This window comes from Hippocampus comes, unplaced genomic scaffold (assembly GCF_001891065.2).
Source record: "Hippocampus comes isolate QL1 unplaced genomic scaffold, H_comes_QL1_v1.1 scaffold261, whole genome shotgun sequence".
Classification (NCBI taxonomy): domain Eukaryota; kingdom Metazoa; phylum Chordata; class Actinopteri; order Syngnathiformes; family Syngnathidae; genus Hippocampus; species Hippocampus comes.
In genome coordinates, this window is record NW_017805824.1 from 896735 (window position 1) to 918639 (window position 21905).

A 21905-nucleotide genomic window follows, 5' to 3' on the forward strand; every position below is an offset into this window, starting at 1 on the left:
AGGCCGGAGCTGGAATCAAACCCAGTATCTCTGCACTGTGAGGTCGACGCGCGAACTAAAATGCCTATTTTACCTGAGACTAAAAATTCCAAATTAAATTCAATTAGAACAAATAACGGATTGGTTCATCGTGAAACTTAAACCAGGGCTGAAATGTGGATATAGTTCCAACAACGGTGTTTATAAACACTCAAACCTGACAAATTTGATCACTCGTCAGACTCATCATCCGAATAGCAATTCTGGCGTATATGAACCGATTCATTATTCTGACAGACGCTTCTTTCGAAATACATGAAATAAACTTTTTACTTTGGATCGTGCAAAATGGTTAATTGATCATCACAGCTCACAATGTGCTATTTTCTTCTCAAACAGGACATGACGAATACAGTATCTAAACATGAAGAAAAAGTACTCCATTTTAAAATAATTGCATTGTGACAACTTACCTGTGTCACAACAAGCCCTGGTCTCCCCTACTTGGTGATTTTTATGTATTTCTTTTTTAACCATTCAAAATTTCCTCTGTGGTGTGTGAAAAGATTTATACTTTACTTTAAGCTTTAGAAATAACCTTGTTTTTTGACGAACAGTTGGGCCCTCTATGCTGTTTTCATGTTGGTCGCAATGTATTTTTTGAGGTGGGACTTTAAAGTTTGAGAACCACTGCAATGAGCCATTAAATGCCTCTGGGGAAACTGCTGACATGACATTGTTCAAAAATTGATGGCATCTGGCAAAATACACACGCGCGCACACACACACGCACGCACGCACGCACTCACACATTACTTCTACGTTCATGCTCAGTCGAGATTGATAACCAAATGTTAATAAAGTACATCCAGTAAATCCGATTTGTTTTCCAAATGCAGTTTTCATGGAGTTGGAAAATTTTATAGCTTTATTACATTTGCAATACCACATCTAAAATGGTTTTTAAAAAATGGAAGTGAGGTGGACAAAAATGGCCAGCATAAGACCATAATCTATTTCAAGTAGTTCAAAGGGAATTCAGACAATACAAAGAAAAACAAAACCTGTGAAAGAAAGATGATAATACAAAAAAAAAAAACAACAAACAAACCACAATGGACATGAACATTTGGCGGGTAATGTTGCAATTGTCACTTTAGAATGTTTCACTCAAAAGTCCAGTGTAGGAACAAACACACACAAAGCTTCAAACATTTTCACTTATAATTGGATTCAAAACAAGTACCAAAAACAAAACAAAAAAAAAAACAAAAAAACCCTCAACCCAGCAATATAAAATAGCAATTTTCCTTGTATCCATTTGATTGAAAACAAAAAGGCACTTTTCAGTGAAGGAGTCTTTTCCATTGTCTGAACTGCTCAGTAACAATCCTCACACAACAACAAACTGCAGTGGTGCGTGACACAACAATGGACTAAATAAAACGTGTAGTTTGCTATGCCAGAAGCCAGCTTGTGGTCTGCACATAAATCAGTGCTTTTCCTCCAGCATGAGACGTAAAACTCTTTCATCGGCAGATTTTTGTGTAACGTGGGTAGACAGAGCAAGGATGGATGAATGGAAGGTTTCTATTTAGAATTGCTTGCGACTACTGGGATGCGAGATAAATCCTCTGAGGAATGGACACAAAAAAGGTGATAAAGAAATTTCACCATTCACGTCTATCACAATAAAACCTTGATGTAAACAAAGCCACGTCGACATTTAATCCGCAACCGTAACGCTCATCTAACATTCCAGACACACAACCTTTCTTTATTTGCTATTCGAGACCAACATGGAGTATGTATCGAAAGCTTCTCTGGGGACCAAGCACCAGTCAGGAAGTGCCCATAATTTCCTATGAATAGTTATCATTTGTTCATTTAAAAATGTGCTTTTTAAACAATCATCTCTAAGACTCCCAACCCATCTGTCAAAGTATTGGAGCACGGTTGCCAATTTTTGCTGTGGACTAAAACATCAAAAGTGCAAGATGAGCATCTCAAGATTGTATTTATATAAATAAATCTGGATGGGGAAAACAGTGATTCTACAAGTGTGATGCTAAAACCACTAGTGGTACGCGGACTCCAGTAGTACACTAAAGAATTACAACTCAGTTGTATTTCAACATTTGAGTACATTAGCATTTAATTAAATTTGAATTGGATCATTATTTTAGGTAGTTTTTGGAAGGTTCGGGAACATTTTTATTTTGAATTTTGTTTCTGAAAAAAATAGGTCACCTTCTACGCATGATAAGCAGCGGTCAGCGGTTGCTTGCAACGAGCAACCAGAGCCGTTAAGGTATTGTTTTCGGTTTATTCTCATTCAAAGCTCATTTGATTGAGCTGCTATACGCAACAATGGCAGCTATGATGGCAATGCTCCACCTTCCAGTTTCATTTCAGTGATGGGTAGTGACAGGCAGTGACGACCTCAGATCGACCTGTCTTGTATCTTCTTTCTGTTTTGTTCATTTTTGGTCAGTTATGGCTCGTGCTCATCATGCAGCTTTAGCACGTGTTGCCATGATGTCTTGTGATTGTAAGGCAAGGGGAGAAAAAAAAACGTGTTGTGAGTTTAGTTACTGCATGGTGGAAAGGTGTGTGGGTTTAATCTGTCGACATTGAACTCTTGGAAGTTTGGGAAGTTGAAAAATAGATCTCGAAGAGGAAAAAGAATGGTTGGGCACCCCTGCTTTGGAGCATGGAGTGGGAAAAGCCTGGAAAACAATCCAAGAGTGCAAAAGTTGAGTGACATCACTTTGGAACTTTCAATGGGTCAGATGTAAATACATAGGGATGAAGTCTGAAACAGTCAAGTCAATGTCAAACCCAAACATTTCAGTCTAGATCAAAAATAAAGTTGGCCTTACTGTTCAGATACTTCTGAAGGGGCCTGTAGAAAAAAAATGTACAGTCATGCGTAAAGAATAAAGGCGATATGTTTGAAAAGCGTGATTGGCAGGAATAAGACATGTCAGTGTTGATTGGGGAGTAAAATGCTGAGTTTCACTTGCAGTCCTGCTGCGGGCTCAGCGAGGAAGAACAAAAAAGTACAGTTGAAAGGAAAGTTGATCGTGAAGTGAGGCCGTTGAAAGGAAAGCTTCCTCCCTCCTTTCTCTCGGGTAAAGTCACATTAAAAGCATAGTAAGGCTATGGTATGCTGGCTATCACAGTACAGAGGTCTCGAGTGATCTTGCTTGGCCCTGCATCACTTCAGAGACGTGGAATCGGTGGCAGCTGCTGTTAAAGACTTGCAGTAAAGGTACAGGAACTCTTTGGGAGTCAAATGCTTCCGGTGTAGGCACAAGAAGGGTGCAGCAGGCTCAGAGCAAAGATCTCAGGGCCCCATGTGACCCATTTGGTAGTTCTCACCACTGGGACGATAACGTCGCGCAGGGTTGGCATGGTGCTGCCTTCTCCTCAAGGTACCTACAAGGTAACAACAGCTCAGTTCAACTCGGTTCACACTTGGTATTGTTGACCAGCGGCTCACTGGTTTCAAGCAACTTCACTTACATTCATACAGAAACAAATCAAACAAAATAGGGGTTGTTTTACACACTTGAAATTGTCATACATTGAAGCCCTTCAATTGATAGTTGACTGGTCACAGAGAAGATAAGATAGTATTATATCATAATTATTCATTTGAGACCCCAACAAGTTTTTTTAACTAAAAAAAAAAAAACACGACATCAAATATTGTGCTTCATAAATGTACAATCAAAGAGGTTAAATAGTCACAAACCAGCAAAATTACAATATGATGCATCACTTAATAATTCAATTACCATGACAAAATTTAATATTGTGGACAATATTCATGCTTTTTTTTTATTGACTATTTTCGTCATGTAATTCGGACATTCCGACTTAGGTCATTTAGGCGAGCCCAGAGTTCAAAGTAAACCCCCCACACACACACACACACACACACACACACACTAAATTAACCAGGGGATTGGTCAAAAACGTGAATAAGGCACAAATAATCCGTGTATATATGCCGGTGAGTACTGTTGTAAGATCTGTCTGCAAGTGTTGCTACAACATATGTTCAAACAGAAGTTGTTTCAAGTTTTATAATTATCATAACACGCTATTTTCATGATCCTGTCTAATTGTGTGCTCCTGTTAATAAGCTTGAACGTTCCCTGCAAGGGAATCACATGAACTGATGGTGGCCAGTTGTTGTTAAGTTCACTGCTGCCATCATGTGGCGAAATGCTTGACGTTCACTTGGAAGTCAAACTTTTGCAGAGAAAAAAAAACCAAGAAACATCCACCAGGGGCGGGGGTAACTCAAAAATCTCATAGGTTGTGGCACCTATACCAGGTGTCACTGTATTTGAATTTCCAGTGTGTGTCTCGAGACTGCGTGCAATACCTGGCAGTGGCTTTGGAGGAGGCAGTTTGGGGTTGCTGCTAGGGGTGTGGACGCTGCAGACTTTGATGAATCCAGCCATCAACAAAATAAGAACGATGCCCATCAGAACCACTGCCCACCAGTGATGCTACAACACAGACGCATACGGAATGAACAAAATATACATACACGACGTGAAGTACATGTGTCAGATCCAAGACACTCACCACTATCCACTCTGCAATGGTCTCATAGATTTCTGAATTGAAGATGGCTTTCTTAAGCCTTGACAGAGGCCCGTCAGCATCCACCAGACGACACCTCATGAACACATCGCAGTAGCCCTTGAAATCATTGCACGGTGAGCCGGGTTGCAGATTTGTGATCTTTCTGTTGAAGAACTTGGCCCATTGTTCCGAGCCTGAGCTTCTACAGGTGCTTGGGTTCACTTTGGGCAAAAAAAAAAAAAAAAAAAGGCAGTTTGTTTCCTGAACATCCTGATCCTTAAAGCTTTGAAGTTACGACGGCTGACACCATCATGCATTAAAATCCAAGGACGTTTTTTCAGACTGTAAACTCACTTTTTTCCATGCAGCACACATGACAGAGTTCAGCCGCCTCATCCTTTTCGTTCTCTCTCGCACATGTGCATTCTTCTAGATTGTACTTCTCACAAATGGAACCTGAACAGACCTGCACCAAATAAGTGGATAAAGTATGTTTGAAATTCAAATCAGTGTATTCCAATTACAACATGTGAAACAGAAGGTCACATACCCCATTGATGCAGACTTGCGTCTCCTCGTGGCAAGAGGTGAAGTTTTCCTTTGGTAGCGAAGCAGGACAGTCGGCGCCGGCTCCGCTGCACATGCCCTGAAAAGAACACTCAGACTCCTTCCTGCACGCATCAAGTGTGCTCTTAAAAGAGCACGTCTCAGTGCAGCATGGGCCTTGGCTTGGGCTGCGGGAAAAGGGTTTTTATTCGTTAGACAATGGGTTTGCTTTTATTCTAATAGCCACAGTACGATTAAGACCAAAACCTGATACACTCGTGGCAGTGTAGACTAGTTGATGTCACGTATGCGCTAAGTGGCGTTGTCAGCATGCTGACATCTCACATGTACAAATCAACGTAGAAGTTGAGACATTTGCATTTTCAAGACAGGTATGCAGTCTCAATATTGAGTTTGTGACAGCTAAACCAGGAGACCATGGGAGCGCCCATGGTCTCCTGGGTTCCTTGTGATGCCGGTTCAAATGTGGCTTAAGTGTGTTGGCAGTTCCTGCGGATTTTCAACTGGAACATTTCCTTCATTAATATTTGGGATGTTATTTTAGTGTTTCCTTTTTTTGAGCAGTGTAGAACAATTCTGTCCCGTGCTAGGGTTTGTAATTGCCTAGAGATGCCACAAGATGGTTGTGACGTATGGTAAGTGAAACCTACAATGATTACCGAAGTAGAGAGGAACATAAATTAGATTTCTCAGTGAATCAAAATAGACAACAGTGTATGCTCATTATTTCGTTACCTTTTCACAACTTGCAACTAAGGCACATCTTTATAGCTTGGCTTTTGAATAACTTATTTATGTACTGATTTGAATTCTTTTAATTCAAGCCTTTTCATTTATTTCTTAATTTATTTTTGTGTTTCGTCATGGGGGGCCTCCACGCTGGGAGGTGTGGCAGCTGTCATTCAGCGTGGATTACAGTAGCTCCCCTTGGGTATGTATGAAAAGTGCTATATAAATAAAGTTTGATTGATTGATGTGAAACGGGAAAATATGTATGCGTACTATAATGATGAGCTTGTTGAAACCAGGGCTGTGTGCATTGATCACATCTGACCTGCAGATCTTTCCAGGTTGGAGTTTACACCTTTTGTCCTCCTCTTCATTGGCGTTATAGCAACATGGGTCCGTACACTGATCGCTGTAGCCGCAGTCACACTCCTCTCCGTCCTCCACAAGTCCATTACCACAGATAGGTTCTCCAGACACTGCGCATTCAGACACAACAAAATGAAAACAAAACCCCAACAGGTTGAGAAAAAAATTATTTATCCCCTGGGCCACTTCATTCATTCACTGCCATGGACATCAATTGCCTTCAATTGGATTCCAACAGTTCACTGCCATCAATGTAAAAAATGTTTTTGAACAAGATGTCAAATGGATTGTATAAACAGTATTTGTTGCCATAGTTATTGGAAATTGTGCTGCAATTGTGAAAAAAATGCATGAATAAATGACGAACACCATGTAAAACAGCTAACAGAATAACATATGGGCAAGTACATTTTTTTGTTTATTTGAATAAAAAGGAGCGGAGAAAACAATTTCACATTTTCTGCCCCTTTTTACAGGAAATATTTACATTTAACATTTCAATTTCCCTTTTAACATCTGCAATTACATTTACCAGGAGAAGCGAGAATGTGATATTTTCTGCCCCTTTTTACAGCAAATATTTCAATTTCACATTTAAATTTCCCTTTAAGCATCTTTTTAAAATACATTTACCAAGAGCAGCGAGAATAAATGTGTCCCTTTTTATATAAAAAAAAAAAAATATATATATATATATATATATATATATATATGTATTTACACTTCAATTTTCCACCAAATAATTTTCAGATTTAACCAATCATTTAAAATGGGAGTTTGTAAAGTACCAAAATTACAGCCGCACGCCCCCCCTTGCTTCTCTTGGTAGTTTGGACGCTTACATTGTCAAATAACGCAATAGTGGCTCTTGAAAGATGAGTCAAAATGGGAGCTGTGTTCTGGGGAGGCTGGCAGTGAATGAATTAAGGGCTCAGAAAGTGGCACAGCAACATAAAACAAGTTGATAAACACTGAAAGTGTAAGGATTTACCGACAAAACAGTCATTCTTTTTCACTGCCAGAACGGCACTCATATTGCCAATGCTGCACATTGAAAACTTGTTATTGTTGATCTTGTCTCCTGAGGTGGCTCGTGCATACATTATGTAATTGCCCATCTCCTTTTGGGCTTGATTGGAAGACTCTCCTGGGGTGCACTGGAGCCCAGAGTCATGCTGCCAATAGAGACAAATGTGTTGCTGGTGACAATGCCTAAAGGTCATGTCACAGGTGCCGGCATTTTGAGGGGTTTTGTGTGTTCCCACTTACAGGAGAGCCAAAGCTGTGTCCGACCTCATGGGCGAAGGTGATGTGCGACACCTTAGGGGGCACGTGCGAGGCGTAGTTCTGCACGGTGATAATGCCAGTGTTCAAGGACTTCCTCTTCCCATCTGAGTAGAGTCTGTTTTTCTCACAGATGCCTCCTGAGCTTCCTATGGTCAGAGCAACACTGAGTGATTATGCTACTGCAAACAGAGGTCAGTTTCTAGTCATGGCTAGCGATCCTTAAGAAAGCAACTCCAAGGAACATTCAAACAGCCTCTTCCAAGCTCTTCAGAGGAAGCCAAAGCAATAACAAATGACAATGTGTTTGTTTGTTTTTTATAGCATAATAATTCACTGTTCAATCTGTTCCTGCTGCAGTTAATTTCCCCAAAAAAGAACAGACAGATGCAAGCCTGCACCACCAGTTATTAAGCTATAAATTCTCCATCATTTTGGGGGTGAATTATTTAGCATTAAAAAAGACACAACAAATTCATGGGGCTGTTTTTTTCTTTTTTTTTTTAATTACTGACTTGACTCACCAAGCTAGAGAAATGCTCTCCTGCAGATGGCAGCATCAGGTCATCAATGTTAAACAGAAGGTCTAGTTTTCAGCAAGAATGGTTTGTGTAGGGTATAACTAGTAACTACAACCAAAATGAAACGTCACTTGTCTTATGTTATTCAACGTCCCTGCCCTTTCAACTTCTGCGTGGCCATTACGCAGATGTAGGCTTTACACTTTTAAGTGTTTTTAATGTTGTTGTTCTGCTTTTTTTAGTGTAAAAGATTTATCACTTCTTGCCATTGCTATAAAATAGACATTTTAATGTATTAATCCTTCAAATTAGTCCTTTTAATTACACGTTGTTTGCACAAATGTGTGGGTTGTGCAGCAACATAAACAATGACAATTTTACATACCTTCAGTACAGTTCTATACTACGTTTTATTTCGTATATTACATTCTTTTTAAAGCCAGCAGAAGATGCTTCCACTTCTTACATTAAAATGGTATTCTTCTCCATGGTCGGCAGGTGGTATCTACTTCTTAAAATCAAAATTGCCTCAATCATTTGCTCCATTGCAGTGCAGTAAACAATTCAGTGGCTCTTTTTGGAAATTACGAACGTTACAGGAAATTGCACTCTTGTCCAAAAATCGATAAATGTTGTAATGTGGTTTAAAAAAAAAAAAAAAAAAACTAAAATGTTCTTGCAATACAGCAGTTAGCAAAGTCCACAGTGCTTTCCTGTATTGCACAAAATGATGTTGTTATTAGGGAGGCGGTAATGTCCTTCAAATCATTTCATCCTTAAAGCACTTCAGCAATATGCAGTATTTTCGTTGATGTGTATTTTATTGTGGTTATACACGCCAGATTGTCGCTGTACTTTTTTTGTTTACCTTTACTCGTTACCAAGCAAATATTGCTCACAATATTAAGCAAACACAAATCTATCCAAGATAACACAGGAAGTGAGTGACTCTCATTCAGATTGCATGTATGTGACGAACCTGCGGGAGAGGCAACCCAAGCCAGGCCGAGAACGCCTTCGTCAAAGTCCCTGTCAGTGAAGACGTAGGCCAGGCAGTAGTCATCGTGGTTCTGTTCAGAGTTGAGCTCCAAAAACTTCTCTACTCCAATGTTGGGAAAACGAAATGGATTGTCTGTCTGGTCATTTGTGGTGTTTATCTAAGAGGTGAAGTCATCAATCAGGACAGAAATAGTTCTTCTAGAAAGGCATGCTGGGATGTACGTATAATCATCTCAGTAGTGTTGCGCAGGACTAAAACAGAATAAAACGAAATCTCGACTTTTTTTTTTTTTTTTTTTTTAATGCTGTGATAGCGTTCTCCTTCTGAAGTGCTGAGATTGGGCGGTGCCTTTTTTGGAGGCTGTCAAAGATACAGAAAAAAATGTATTTCTTTCAAATTTAGCATTTAAATATTTTCACGGTTGTGTTCAAATGTTCATAATTGTTTACAAATTTTCAACAACAAATACAATTATATATTTATTTCCCCCCAAAGTATTCTAAGTTAGTAATTTAATATTATTTTAAATTAACAAAAATACAAAGAATTTGCAGTTGTTTTATCAGCTATTATGCCACTGCTTTTACTGATGTTTTTTGCATAGTATCGCTTTAGTTGCTGTATCGAGGTACTTCATGCAGGTATAGAAAAGAAGTCAGAACTCCATTCGGTGTCATATCACTTCGTATCACTACTCATCCCCAGACCTTGCATGTGAAGGCTCAACACAGCTTTGCGAGAGATACAACTCACCCTGATCCTTTTAACCATGAAGCCGATATTTCGGATGCCTTTGAAGTCTGTGATCTGGTAAATGGAGTTCATTGCCTGAACATGGCTGGAGATCTGTGACCAAAGTTAATTCAAAATTCATGGTCACGCATATTTGAGACATCAAAAATAACACGTCTTGCTTGTCTATGTGATAATACCTGTGCAATGACAGCTTCTCGAGTGCCATAGTATTTGTAGAAAAGGTGGTCAGTCTGAATAAAGAGCTGGCAGGTATTCTTATCTTCCGCCGCTGCTCTTTTCCTTCTAAAAATGACAGGACCGTAGTGTCTGTCGTCGACATGATCACTATTTGGACCCTAAGCAAAAGAACATTGAAGAAAAAAAATAAACTTAGAAAAAAAAGCATACACGCAAAATATATTTTTGTAGAGGAGTGAGTGGTAGTGTGAAGGGAATTTATTTAATCATGTGTAAGGTGGGACGATGCATTATTAGTAATGTTGCCACTTGCTTTGACAGACGGCTCGACCGCAGATGCCTGGTACTTCCTCATCCTTTCAAACACTGATGGATCAGCACAGCCTCCATCAGAGCCATATTTATGAGGATAAGCTGGTAAATAGGCAGAAAACAAGGATGTGAATGGTACTAATCAACACTGCAATGTCTGAAGTCTCTGCAGTCTAATGGGAGAAGTCAATCAGTACCAATCTGGAATCTCTGACGGGATAAAGATATGCTTGTGATTATGGTTACCGTATATTGTTTGTTTATATGAGTTGCTGTAAAACCAAGCTAGTTTTTTTAGCCTGTCCTTAGTGTTTTGCAGGTTGTATTATCCTTAAGCTCGCAGACTTTCAAAGTTGTGTTGTGTTTGGTGAACTAGAAAACGTGAAATGCCCAAAAAAATGCCCCCCAAAAATATTAAAATAATTGGGCCGAAGTACATCACGCATCTCCAAAAAGTCAAAAGTCAGGTGACTCATAACTCAAGGTACCACTGTACATTCACAATGTCCGTACATCCTTGCATTTGCACAGGAGACTATTCAGCGGTGAGCGATTAGAATGCCCTGAGGCAGGGTGGAGCCCCTGTCAGACTCATTCCAGTCCATTGGGTCTATCGTAGATTTTCATTCTAGTGTGTTTTATGAGGCGCACTTATTTCTTGTTTGACCTCTACTTTGTTTTTACTTCTGTAGCTTTTAACATGGTTTGATTGGATTAAATACATTTTATACATGTTATATTTATATACAGTATGTATACAATGGAATTAAACCCTTAAAAATCTCATATGGTAGCTTTTAGTATCAACAAACAAAACCATAGATTCAGTGTAAAGAGAGCGAGAGAGATACTTACTTATGTCATCCTCGTGATAAATGATGGAGTGAAAGGGGACATTCTTCTCCAAGTACCTTTCTGAGGGTTCAATGTAATATATTCCTTGCCGCGTTTTAATGAAGCCCTCGAATCTCCCGTTGATCACAGATCCGTGGCTCAATGTCCCATTTTCACCTGAAATACGTCGGACACCAAATGAAGCAGAGTTAAGGAAACTGTGAGTGTGCCCAATGGTGGCATCGTCACAAATAATATTCTCTTATTGGCCGAGTGTTATATTATTTTGCTAATTAAAACAGCAGGCATGATGATTTCATGCTGCCTGAGATAAATGTTTCTCATAATACCACATTCTTCACATTCAATGATAACAGAGCCTCACCCTAAAGTGCAGTGATTCATAATATTATGCACGGTATATCATCTCAGATAACATGAAGATAACTATTCTAAGGGGAAGACCCTGAACAAGAAGAGAATGTATTGGTCTCATTCTGTTCCGTCCCATCGCAGACACACAAACCTGACAAACAGGATATAGGGTTCATTTGAACTCTGCAAACGACACACACACGGCAGGGGTGCGCCCAAAAGGGGAATCAGTCGAGAACACAAGTTAGTAAGTGCTTGTATGTTGTGCTGTGATAAAAATAACTAGGCACCTACCTAAAAGTTTGCCGCTGTAGATATGTGATGTGTCAATTGGTTCCTCCTCTCCTGATACCTCCATGACGACATCTGGAGAAAACACTGATCTGTCCCTCTTCATCTGCAGGTTGAAATGTCTAAATATGGCATACAAGTACAGTATTACGTGTACCAGTAGTTAAAACAATAAATAACATTATCATATAAAGTAACCCGCTCTTGGCAGTAGGGACCAAGCACTGCCATGAAGAGTGAAAATCCACAAACAGACAGCCCCTTAAAATACGTTTAAAAAATAAACGCCACAAGATGACAACAACGCACTTGAAGTTGAGAGGATCATAAAGCACGAACACCATGCATTTAGCATGAAAACAACCATGAACCCTTGTTAAATAAACAATTGTATTCAGTGTGAAATAATCCAACACAAATAAACCAACTTCACAAGAGGCTCATCAATAGAATTAGCTATGGGTACTTTACTAGCATAAACTGGCTTGACATCAGACATGGGCAAACAATTATGCACACTAGAACTTCACACAAACGGTATTACCCTAAGTCACTGAATTGAATGTTTGGCATTTCCAACACAGAAATAAATAAAATGGAATACATCCAAAGAAAACTATGCAGGCTATTCATACAGTATCAGGATAGAAGAAGATAAGGTAAGATAACCTTCACCTTCAACAGTGTATAAGATGAATTCAAGGGCCATCAACAAAACTACACATCTCGAATGCAGACGTGAACAACAATCAATAAATCAATCTCGGTTATGTCTACATACATAAACATAATTCATTTCATTTCCCCGTCTTGAGCCATCACCTTCAGATTTTTTTTTTTTTTTTTTGTCCCTAGGAGCTTTCTCAGGGGATTTATTGTATGTCCTTGGTAGAGTGACTTGGAGCAAATGTTCTCTGTCAGGGACAATATCAAGTGCAACCTATTTTCAGCCAGAATAGATGTCAACTGACCAGAAACTATCAAAGCCAATTCTTTGGACATTAGCATTGGCGCTAGTGCTAACAGAACATGGCTGGGTGGTGTCAGCAATGGCCCACATATGTGAACTGGGGTTATTCTAGCAATGAGACATTTTTATTTCAATACAGTGGTGCCTTAATATAGGAGTGACCCGGCTTATACATTTATCAAGATATGAGCTGTCGTTCAGCCTATTTTTTGCTTCGATTTACGAGTACCAACTTTGGATGGGGGCACTGAATGATAGCAAAGAACTACATTTAATTCACTCAACCATAAGTGCCATTTTTGGTATAGAGTATATGGAACAATTCATCCAAAAACAGGCTTTGAGTTGTTTAATGCAAATCCTATCTTAAGGTGACCGTAAAACTAAACGCCGTAGTGATGTCCACTTAGCTTGATGCTAGCAAACAATGCAAAACACCATTGACAGGCTAATTGTTAGAATCAATAGTTGCAGTTTTCGAAACAACTGGCTGTGAGAGGCTGCAGCACCCTTATGACCGGGGTGAGGATGAATGGCTCAGATAATATATGTTAAAATGTTGGATATTTAAATACAAACGATGAAGAAACACATATACACAGATAATATAACAATATAACATAATATTACTGAGTCACAGTAGTAGTAAAAGAAGAAATACTATTCGTTGTTTGTGTCTGCATGAATGCTCGATAAGTAAGTGTAATATCTCGTGAGGGTAACCAGATACACAGAGCCAGAGTTCAGACTTCATAATCCTCGCTTTCAAATCACATCCCACCACATCACATGAAGTGCACATGAACTATGGAGACTTGCCCAAACCTGAGGCAATGCAATGACTTCTCACAAGGCTTCTTTATTTCAACACAATGTAGCAAATAAACAATGGTTGAAAAAGTCCACATCAACTACAATGATTTCCATTAGTGCGTCTGTGTCCACTAATGGAACACAATAGCCTCTGAGGTTTGTGTCACTAGAGAGAGAAGTGAGAACGCTCTAGAAGCGGAAACATAAAATTAAGTACAGCATGACTAACACAGCACTCCTTCTGAAACTCATTTCATATGCCAGGTATTAGTGTGAGGAATTTCAAGTCCTGCTACAAACTGAAATATTTATGGCATGCTGCCCAATCCTGGAAGGTTTAAGAACTGAACGAGGGACTTTGAAAAAAGCCATGCCAAGAATTCTGAGCATTATGCTGGCATTTTCCCACATTATCAATCACAACTGCGAAAATAAAAATTCAAGACATACTCCAGACACCGCACCAAAAAATAAAACAAGTCAATGAACAGATCTTTCACTGATTTATAGCGGGGAGGGGTTGAGGGGGAGTAATAACCAGCATCGACTTGAGAGAAAAAACCCCTCACATTCTGATCTGAATTCCTGTGTGTCATGTTCATTTATACCTGTAGAATATTTCAATTCTAACATGAAAAGAATGTTTATCAATTTATAATGCACAACAGGGGTTGCCAAAGTGGTGCCTGTGGCGGCATCAGACAGCTCCCAAGGACCACATGAGTAATGTTAATCATATAAATGATTAAAATGAATTATTAATAACATACAGTAACATCATCATTAGAGCTAACTTATCCAAATTTGATGTTAGACGTGCATGGCTTTAAACTGTACAGAAATGAAGAGCCGGCTCAGCGTTGCTCTACTCGGACAAGAAGCAGAGTGATGAATTATTCAGACACGGGACAAACGCTAAAACCACATCATCAGTTGACAGTCAAGACTACTCGGAATGCAGCGCAACCCAGACAGCCCCCGAACATGTCTCCAGAAACTACAGTGTTCAACATACCCTCCCCTCCAAAAGTATTGGAGGAGTGCGGCCTCTTCCTTCATTTGGTGGTCAACATCAAAAGACAATTCGATATTAATTGAACGCCATAAGCAGGCAAGCATACAAATACCAAATGAAGGTGCTCTCAAGGAGCATGGAGGAGACACGCTGAACTAAGCGCATGGTCAACTGGAGCTGGTGGAGTCACAGGTCCTGACATCAACCTACTAAGTGAGGCCACAAATGACAGGAAACATTTTAACATTATGAATTGCCCTTTGTGAAGTTTTCCTCGTTCATTCAGCACCAGATTCTGCTATCATATTCAAGTGAAGAAGGCTTTTCTTTTGTTACAATATCTCTGTGGTGGCAGGCAGCCTCAAGAGTTATTCAGAATGACAGAGACAAACCAGTTTAAGCACAAAGAACATTTTAACTTTTGGACTTTTAAAGTGCAGGCTTGTATGAAAGCAATCTCAGACTGCTTCGGTCTCCTTCACACATAACATCGTCAGACAAAGTTAACACAGAACGACGCTGTGATTATCTCTTAAATACAAGCGCACCAGCTGCCCAACTGACAGGAAGGAGCACAAGTGCACAGGAAAGTAATCTGGTTTGGGGAACTAGATAACATTCTATGAAGTGGGTGACGAGGAAAGAAAAGGGTATTTTCACAGTGCTGCAAAGGGCAGAGTTATCCACACAATTACCATTATACAATATATGCACGATGTAAGAATAGTGGACATCAACAGTCTAGGCACCCATGTTTAAACGTCAAGTTTTTGTGAGGCAGTAATCCCTCGTTTATCGTGGGGGTTATGTTCCAAAAAGCACCCAGAAGTGAAATCTGTGAAGTAGTCATCATTATTTTTTACAATTATTACGTATAAAATGCTGGATTGAATGAAACCAAAAGTTAAATATTTTTTTCAGGCCCAAGCACTAAAACAAAAATTACATATAAATTTAAATATATACCGGTATAATATATACACCTGTATATATTATATGAAAGAGAGAGAGAGATTTCTGACAAATAATTGACAATTTTTAGAAATACTGTACTGTAAAATAATAATTTTAATAGTCAATAAGGACTCACGCAGCTTTCAATGTTATTCAGAGTTAGCCTCTCCGTCCTGACTCCGCCCCGCTGTAGCGTCATTTGCCACTGAAGGCTGTGGTGCAAGTGTCTTTTGATGAAAAAACATACTTTGGGGTAATTGTTGGCTCTTTTTTCTTCCGGGTAAGAAGATTCCTATAGACATGCCACCTTCAATTATATTTGAAAACTGTAATGAACGACACATCAAAGGGTCCCATTCTTGTGCCGCTTGTTTCAGGTTCAGAGGCCATTCTCACAATGGTTGCCTAGCGACCAATTGTTGGTCCATCCTTCTCATTTTGTGAGTCCTCTTTTTCCCCTTGTCCCTCATCCTCACTTGGCGGGTTTGTCATCTCTGCCAGATCATCATCAGTCAATGGATGTGTGCGCACATCAATCAGCGCATTAATGTCTTCAGGAGTCTCGTCATTCAAGCCGTCTTCTCCAAACTGTTGAGCTAGATTGACAGCTGTATCTACCGCGGAGTGATGGATCTCATCAAGGGATCTCGCGGTCAGGTTTTGCACTGTCTATGGCCATTTTTTTTTCCCCCAGCAGGCATTCAAAGTTTCAGTTTTCATTTCCGGAATGGCCCTCTGAATATTTTGGAGACATGATGCAATGGTGTATGCACGGCACTAGTCCTTCAATAAGAAATCTTGATCCTCATTTTTGTTTTTCGGGACTCTAGGATTTTTAGACCAACAAATGAGCCCTGATTTTATCATGAAACCCGCAGCGTTTCACACATAACGATCCAGCGCAATGTTCATTTTCCTGCAGTCATTAATCCACAAAGCTAAAGCAGACTCCAGCCTTACAATGGTCTTGTTGCGGACAGTTACGACCCCTTTTGCATCCTTGTTAAAACTTATTGCTGCTGTTGTCCTCATGTTATTTTCCTCCTCCTTTATGGAACAAATGGAGGATTCATTCATTCCGTAATGGCGCCCTACAGCCCCATTACTTCTACCTTCCTTCAGAATGTCCAGTAGTTTAACTTATTCGGCAATAGTTAGCATCTTCCTCTTCCTTTTTGGCGACTCCTCAAGTGCCTTTGCCGGTGCAGAACGTTTCCTCGGCATTGTGGGCTTTGTCATGGAGAAAATTTGGCAAGCTGTATGACCAACGATGTGTAGACTTATCAACTGTGCACTAGGCATAGGGGTAATAAACTATTCATTGTTGTTTAGAAATTCATCAGGTCTTGAAGCAGTTGAGACAAAATGGCAGGCACTAACAAGTGCTTTGCAAGATAAAGAAGACAGCTTTGTGAAATTGAAGTACATCTACACAGACCGACACCATGGCACAATGGCAATCATCATCCCATTCTATAGAAAAGCAATAAACCATGATTAATTCTATGTACTGATTATTTTGCCATTAATATTCCCCATGGTCGGTCAATGAAATTTTGTAGAATGTTCATCCCTAGTGCATATTGTTTTTATCTTATCAGTGTGTGTGTGTGTGTGTGTGTGTGTGTGTGTGTGTGTGTACACACACAAAAAAAAACCCTGAAAAAAAATTAAGAAAGCAAGCCAATTTGTCCACATTTTTGTGTTATGTTGAGGCAAGGTAATTTACCAGTAACATCAATAACTCCCTACCTTCTTTATTATGTAATTACCAGGTTAACAACATGACATATCAAAATATTTGCAAGAGTACAATAGAAAAATGCCAAGGATTTCTCATGAACCTAATTTGGATCAATGCCAAATTGTAAAATTGAAGGTTGTCACTCACTAACATTTATGCATTATATAGGCCTGGCGAAAGGATCCAAGCACTTGCTAATGTAGAGATTCCGGAGAAAATAAACTGTTGTGGGAGCAACAACTGTACTCTGATTCTCATCTTGCTCTTAGCAATTAATTTGGGCACTAAAAACTTTCCAGGAATCATTCTTTTCTTGTGATATATGATACATTTGTATCCAAGTATGACATGAATTAATTTCTGATTTCAGTAAATCCCACTAAGTAATGGGGTTAAACACAGTCACACCATTCAGAAAGACACAACGTGTGTGAGCCTGAAAGAAGTAATGGTGGGTGTGTGCTTGTTTTCCAACTGACCTGCCGTGTGAATGGAAGTTCAGGTGCAGCGTACCATCTTGAGGTGAGAGTGCCCGCTTAGCTCTCTGGTGCCTCATGTGCAGGGCCTCAGTGTCGTAAGATAAACCCTCATAATGGCCTATGTAGTTGTTCAAGGGTCTTTGCAACAAGGCTGCAAGAAATACAAAGGCGATGTAAAAATTCCAGACACAAAAGGAACATTTTTCACTGATATCCCGTTGGGCAGTTCAAGTGCCACTTTATGCAAATATCTAATCAACCAATCAAACAGACCAGGTGCTATAAATGAAGAAAATATCCAGAAAACAGCGGGTCTGGCTGAAAATACTTTGTAAATGCCATTCATCAACAGTGAAATGACCAGTTATTTTACTGACACTGGACAGAAGATTTAAAAAAAAAAAAAAACTTATCTTTGCGCTGTCATGGCTGCAGAGTCTGGCGGTATGTTTACCTGACGACCAAGAATGTGGTTTTTTTTTTTTTTTTTGTGGTTTTCAGGTTTCATGTACAAGATGACAACACTGTCCAAACGATCCCCATTTTAAGTGTATATTTAAAGAGTGGCCAGAAATAACCAGCGTAACTATTTCAACAAGAAGCCACTATTATGTGCAATTTCACAACGTAAAACAGAGTTGGTCATCCATGAGTTTACACATATGATGTCTGTTGGAGGATAACACAGTATTTGGAAGGTATAGTACAATGGGTCAGTGGCCATGCTTAACAGGCTTGTTTAGCTTACACACATGCCACCAAGTTAATCCTACTGGCTTTTGTATTGACCAGTTTATTGTTCTTTGTGTGGTCTTCTAGCAACAACAAAGTATGTGGTCCATTTAAACCTCAAACAAGGATCACATGAGAAGAAGCACATCAGGTGATTTGAAGATTTTTTTTTTTTTCTAGGAGAACTGAAGGGCACTGTGTTCACTCAATGCTTCCACTTATGGTCAGGTGGTTACATACTGATTTATATTCTCGGTTGAGCTGCAGCAATTAAATTTTTTTTAGATTTGAATTGTCTCCAAATTATCCAATTGACATTTTCATTTATTAAACAAAAAAAAAAACGTGCGGGTCAAGTGAGGGGCAGTTATTGTGAAAATTTGGTGTTGCCATCTTCACATTTCACACTATAATACCTGTGATTTTGAGTGGGTGGCTATAAAAGGTGGGGCGTGGCCTGCTGAGTGACATCGGAGTCAGCGAATAAGACTGTAAAGTTGGCTGTTGTGACTTGGGTTTAGTGGCTGGCTGTTGACTCAAACGTTAGCCAGCCTGTAAGATGTCTGAGTGACTGGCCATCGGTTGTGGCCATAGAAGTTTGTGTATGAATGTACTCGTTACATGTTTATTATGTTATTGTTTTATTCCATAAAGTGTTTGATACCACACACACACGTCTATCCTTGAACACTTGTGGGGGCATTACAATACACCCTAACTAGCGGGTTAGGCTATATTAACTGTAAATGAGCTAACATCGATACCTATCGTAAACATGTTGTTGTGGTAGGTTACTTAGTTCTGCTTTGCAGAAGACATGTTATTCTGTCTTTAACACACTCTTTTCAGTGTGGTGCTATTGTATATTTATGTTATTTCTGAACTGAGTCTGCAGTGACGTGTAGCCATGTAGAAAAATTATTTTTAATGGAATTACTCAAGTTATCCAATTAATCATTTCAGCCCAAATTCTCATCCAAAACAAGTGCTTTGAGAATAAATGGAACAGGGTTGCAACTTGGCTTTGAGAATAAGGGGTGCAACCTTTTGAGATCATGTTTCCTCTGTTGCGAAGTGACACGAAAGAGTAACGATACCAACATCAAACCTAAAGCCCGAGAGATTCTACCTTGCCAGGCTGCTTTGTTGCTTCAAAGTAAAGCTTCCATGGAGCAAGGGCCTGACAGGCAGAGGCTGATACAGGCTCGTAGCAACTTGTCCACAAAAGAGACAAATGTTCACACAACCAGATTCCTCTACCTGTCCTCAAGACTTAGACGACTGTCAGAAAGCTATAAGCAGTGCTTTAACAATGAAATGTGTTGATTTTGTAAAATTCAAAACAAAACTGGCCACAAGGCTCACCAAGACTAAGCAAAAATGAGAATTTTTAATGTATGCTGAATTCATGGGCTTTTACAACGTTCTGGCACAGCTTCAACAACATTGCTTTGAAATTAAAACTTTCCCTCGCAGATGAACACATTTGGCTAAGCATTGTTGACCTTGTTTATTCTGCTTTAAGGTTACCCCAAACTATTGAGTCGGATAGAGACCGAGCCCTGCTGTAAATAGCAAAAATCGGCAATTGACGCGCACCCAAAAAGGTTTGTAATTGCTTATGGATGCCACAAGACAGGTGTAAAGCACTTTTTCCCTATTAGACAAGGCTGCGGCCTGACTGAATGATGCTGTGAGGACAGTGGTGTTTTTCAGCACGCCGGTATCACCATTGTTGCTACAATGGGACTATTACTGTAATTGCTGTGGTTGTTGTTGTGCCTATTGTTCTCTCATCCATCTTTATCAACCCTTTGCTGCTCTACTGTTTCTCTATTTCAAAAATTGAATTGATTCTTCCCCGTTCTTCCTTGACACAATATACCACAAAAGGTTGCCAATGTAATATTTTTTAAGAGACATGACTGAGCACTGTAGGCAGTGAGCTTACTGCACATGGAAGGCGTTGTACGGTCTCTGAATCAAAAGCGACTACAGTATATGCTAAAATCAACAAGTCCAAACAACTCTAGAGGACAGAATTAAGATTTCAAACAAATCTGTTGGGCTCCCTTCAACAATGTACTGATGTTTTTCCCTATGAGTCATCTTGCTTGCTCATTTTATTGAGAAAGCAGCTGTACTGTAAAGTATCACAGTAAATGTTAAGTATCACAATGTTTTCCCCATACCTTTTGCCAGGTCACATGTAATTAAAACATACAATTATGAAAACATTCAAGTGGAATAATCACAATGAGAGAGCTAATTCTGTACAGAAATGGTATGTAGGTACGTAGCAAGACACAGTCCTACTAGTGTCCTTAAACTGGATACCAAAGATATCAACGACATTTTCAAATGCTCAATGCTCCTAAATTCCTTCCATAGCCTATTAAGGGAGAAGACAGTTCGGAACTACCTGAAAGTTCGTTAAGAAAAACTTACCCGAGGTATGGAGAATGCAGCAAAACGTGAGGAGCACTTTAACCAATATCATATTGAACAAGCCTTTAGATGGAAGGAAAAAAAATTTAGTAGGCGAGGTTAGTAAGAGTTCGGCTGAATTTTTAGTTGTGTCGAAATAGTGGCGCTTCCTAGTCCTGCTGCTCATCAACCCCTTTGACACCTCTGCGTTCCTCCAGCAGAGTGACGTCACGTGTATAACTGCCGCCTCCCTTCCGACAGTTTACTATACTGTATTCGAGGACAGACCTAACGTCAAATTAAAGCACACCACGCAGTAAGAAAAAATGCCTAAAGAAAAAGGGACACGCGACGAAACAGGTTATTGGCTTGAGGCGTGACATAACAAACACGCAACGTCGCTGTATATTGATTTGTTTACGCCCTCTTGTGTACTTCCGCAAATCCTAACTTCCGGGTTTGACAATTTGGGGAGGAACAGTAGAGACCTCCTAATACTATATATATTATATACAATACAATAGAACTTTAGTTATTTTTTTATCTATTACTACTACTATTGCTTTTATCAAACTGATATTATTCAAAGTAATAATTAGGTAGTGATTTTCAAGAAAGGCTTGGGGTTGATGTAAATAAGGTTTACTGTAATTGTAACGACTTTTCTCTCGTAAAATGCATAAAACAACTCAAACATGCAATAACGCACTATTTATATTTTGTGATGAAAAAAATACGTTGATCTTATATCGTCTGAACAGTGAGGGAGCGATGAGCAATGTCTGTACACTCAGATCAGTGTATACAGTACTGCAGGAAATGCTGACTCCCAGCGTTTGTAAATAGTTCGTGCATCTAAATTAGGAGGTTAATCTAAAAATCCTGGTTCAGTGTTTTGAAACCCGTTTGATCTTTTTTCGCTCTCCTAATATGTGCTGAATTGTTTCAGTAATAACACGCTATTTCCCCGCACTT

General features: G+C 39.4%; 1 protein-coding gene across 2 annotated transcripts; it reads right to left on the reverse strand.

Annotated features, from left to right (window-relative positions):
* Positions 1–889: 889 nt before the first annotated feature.
* adam10a (ADAM metallopeptidase domain 10a) lies at positions 890–21359 on the reverse strand. 2 transcript variants are annotated; one of them, XM_019886830.1, is made up of 16 exons: positions 20952–21359; positions 17772–17922; positions 11800–11918; positions 11152–11307; positions 10298–10398; positions 9984–10142; positions 9805–9897; positions 9031–9208; positions 7516–7679; positions 7238–7421; positions 6206–6356; positions 5135–5318; positions 4939–5050; positions 4585–4805; positions 4379–4505; positions 890–3420 (listed from the first exon to the last, which is right to left on the reverse strand). In XM_019886830.1, the coding sequence occupies exons 1-16, from the start codon at positions 21115–21117 to the stop codon at positions 3329–3331; spliced, it is 2358 nt and encodes a 785-aa protein (XP_019742389.1). In that variant the 5' UTR covers positions 21118–21359; the 3' UTR covers positions 890–3328. The 2 variants fall into 2 exon arrangements, with proteins under 2 accessions (XP_019742389.1, XP_019742390.1); XM_019886831.1 differs by lacking the exon at positions 17772–17922.
* Between the last annotated feature and the right edge of the window lie 546 nt (positions 21360–21905).

Bases quoted from the DNA above. Each gene is read 5' to 3' on its own strand.
- adam10a (XM_019886830.1), bottom strand. From the start codon at position 21,117: ATGAGCAGCAGGACTAGGAAGCGCCACTATTTCGACACAACTAAAAAT. The intron at 10,399-11,151 runs GTAAGTATCTCT...CCTATTTACCAG, and splicing joins TTATCACGAGGATGACATAA to CTTATCCTCATAAATATGGC. The intron at 4,806-4,938 runs GTGAGTTTACAG...TTTTGCCCAAAG, and splicing joins TGTGTGCTGCATGGAAAAAA to TGAACCCAAGCACCTGTAGA.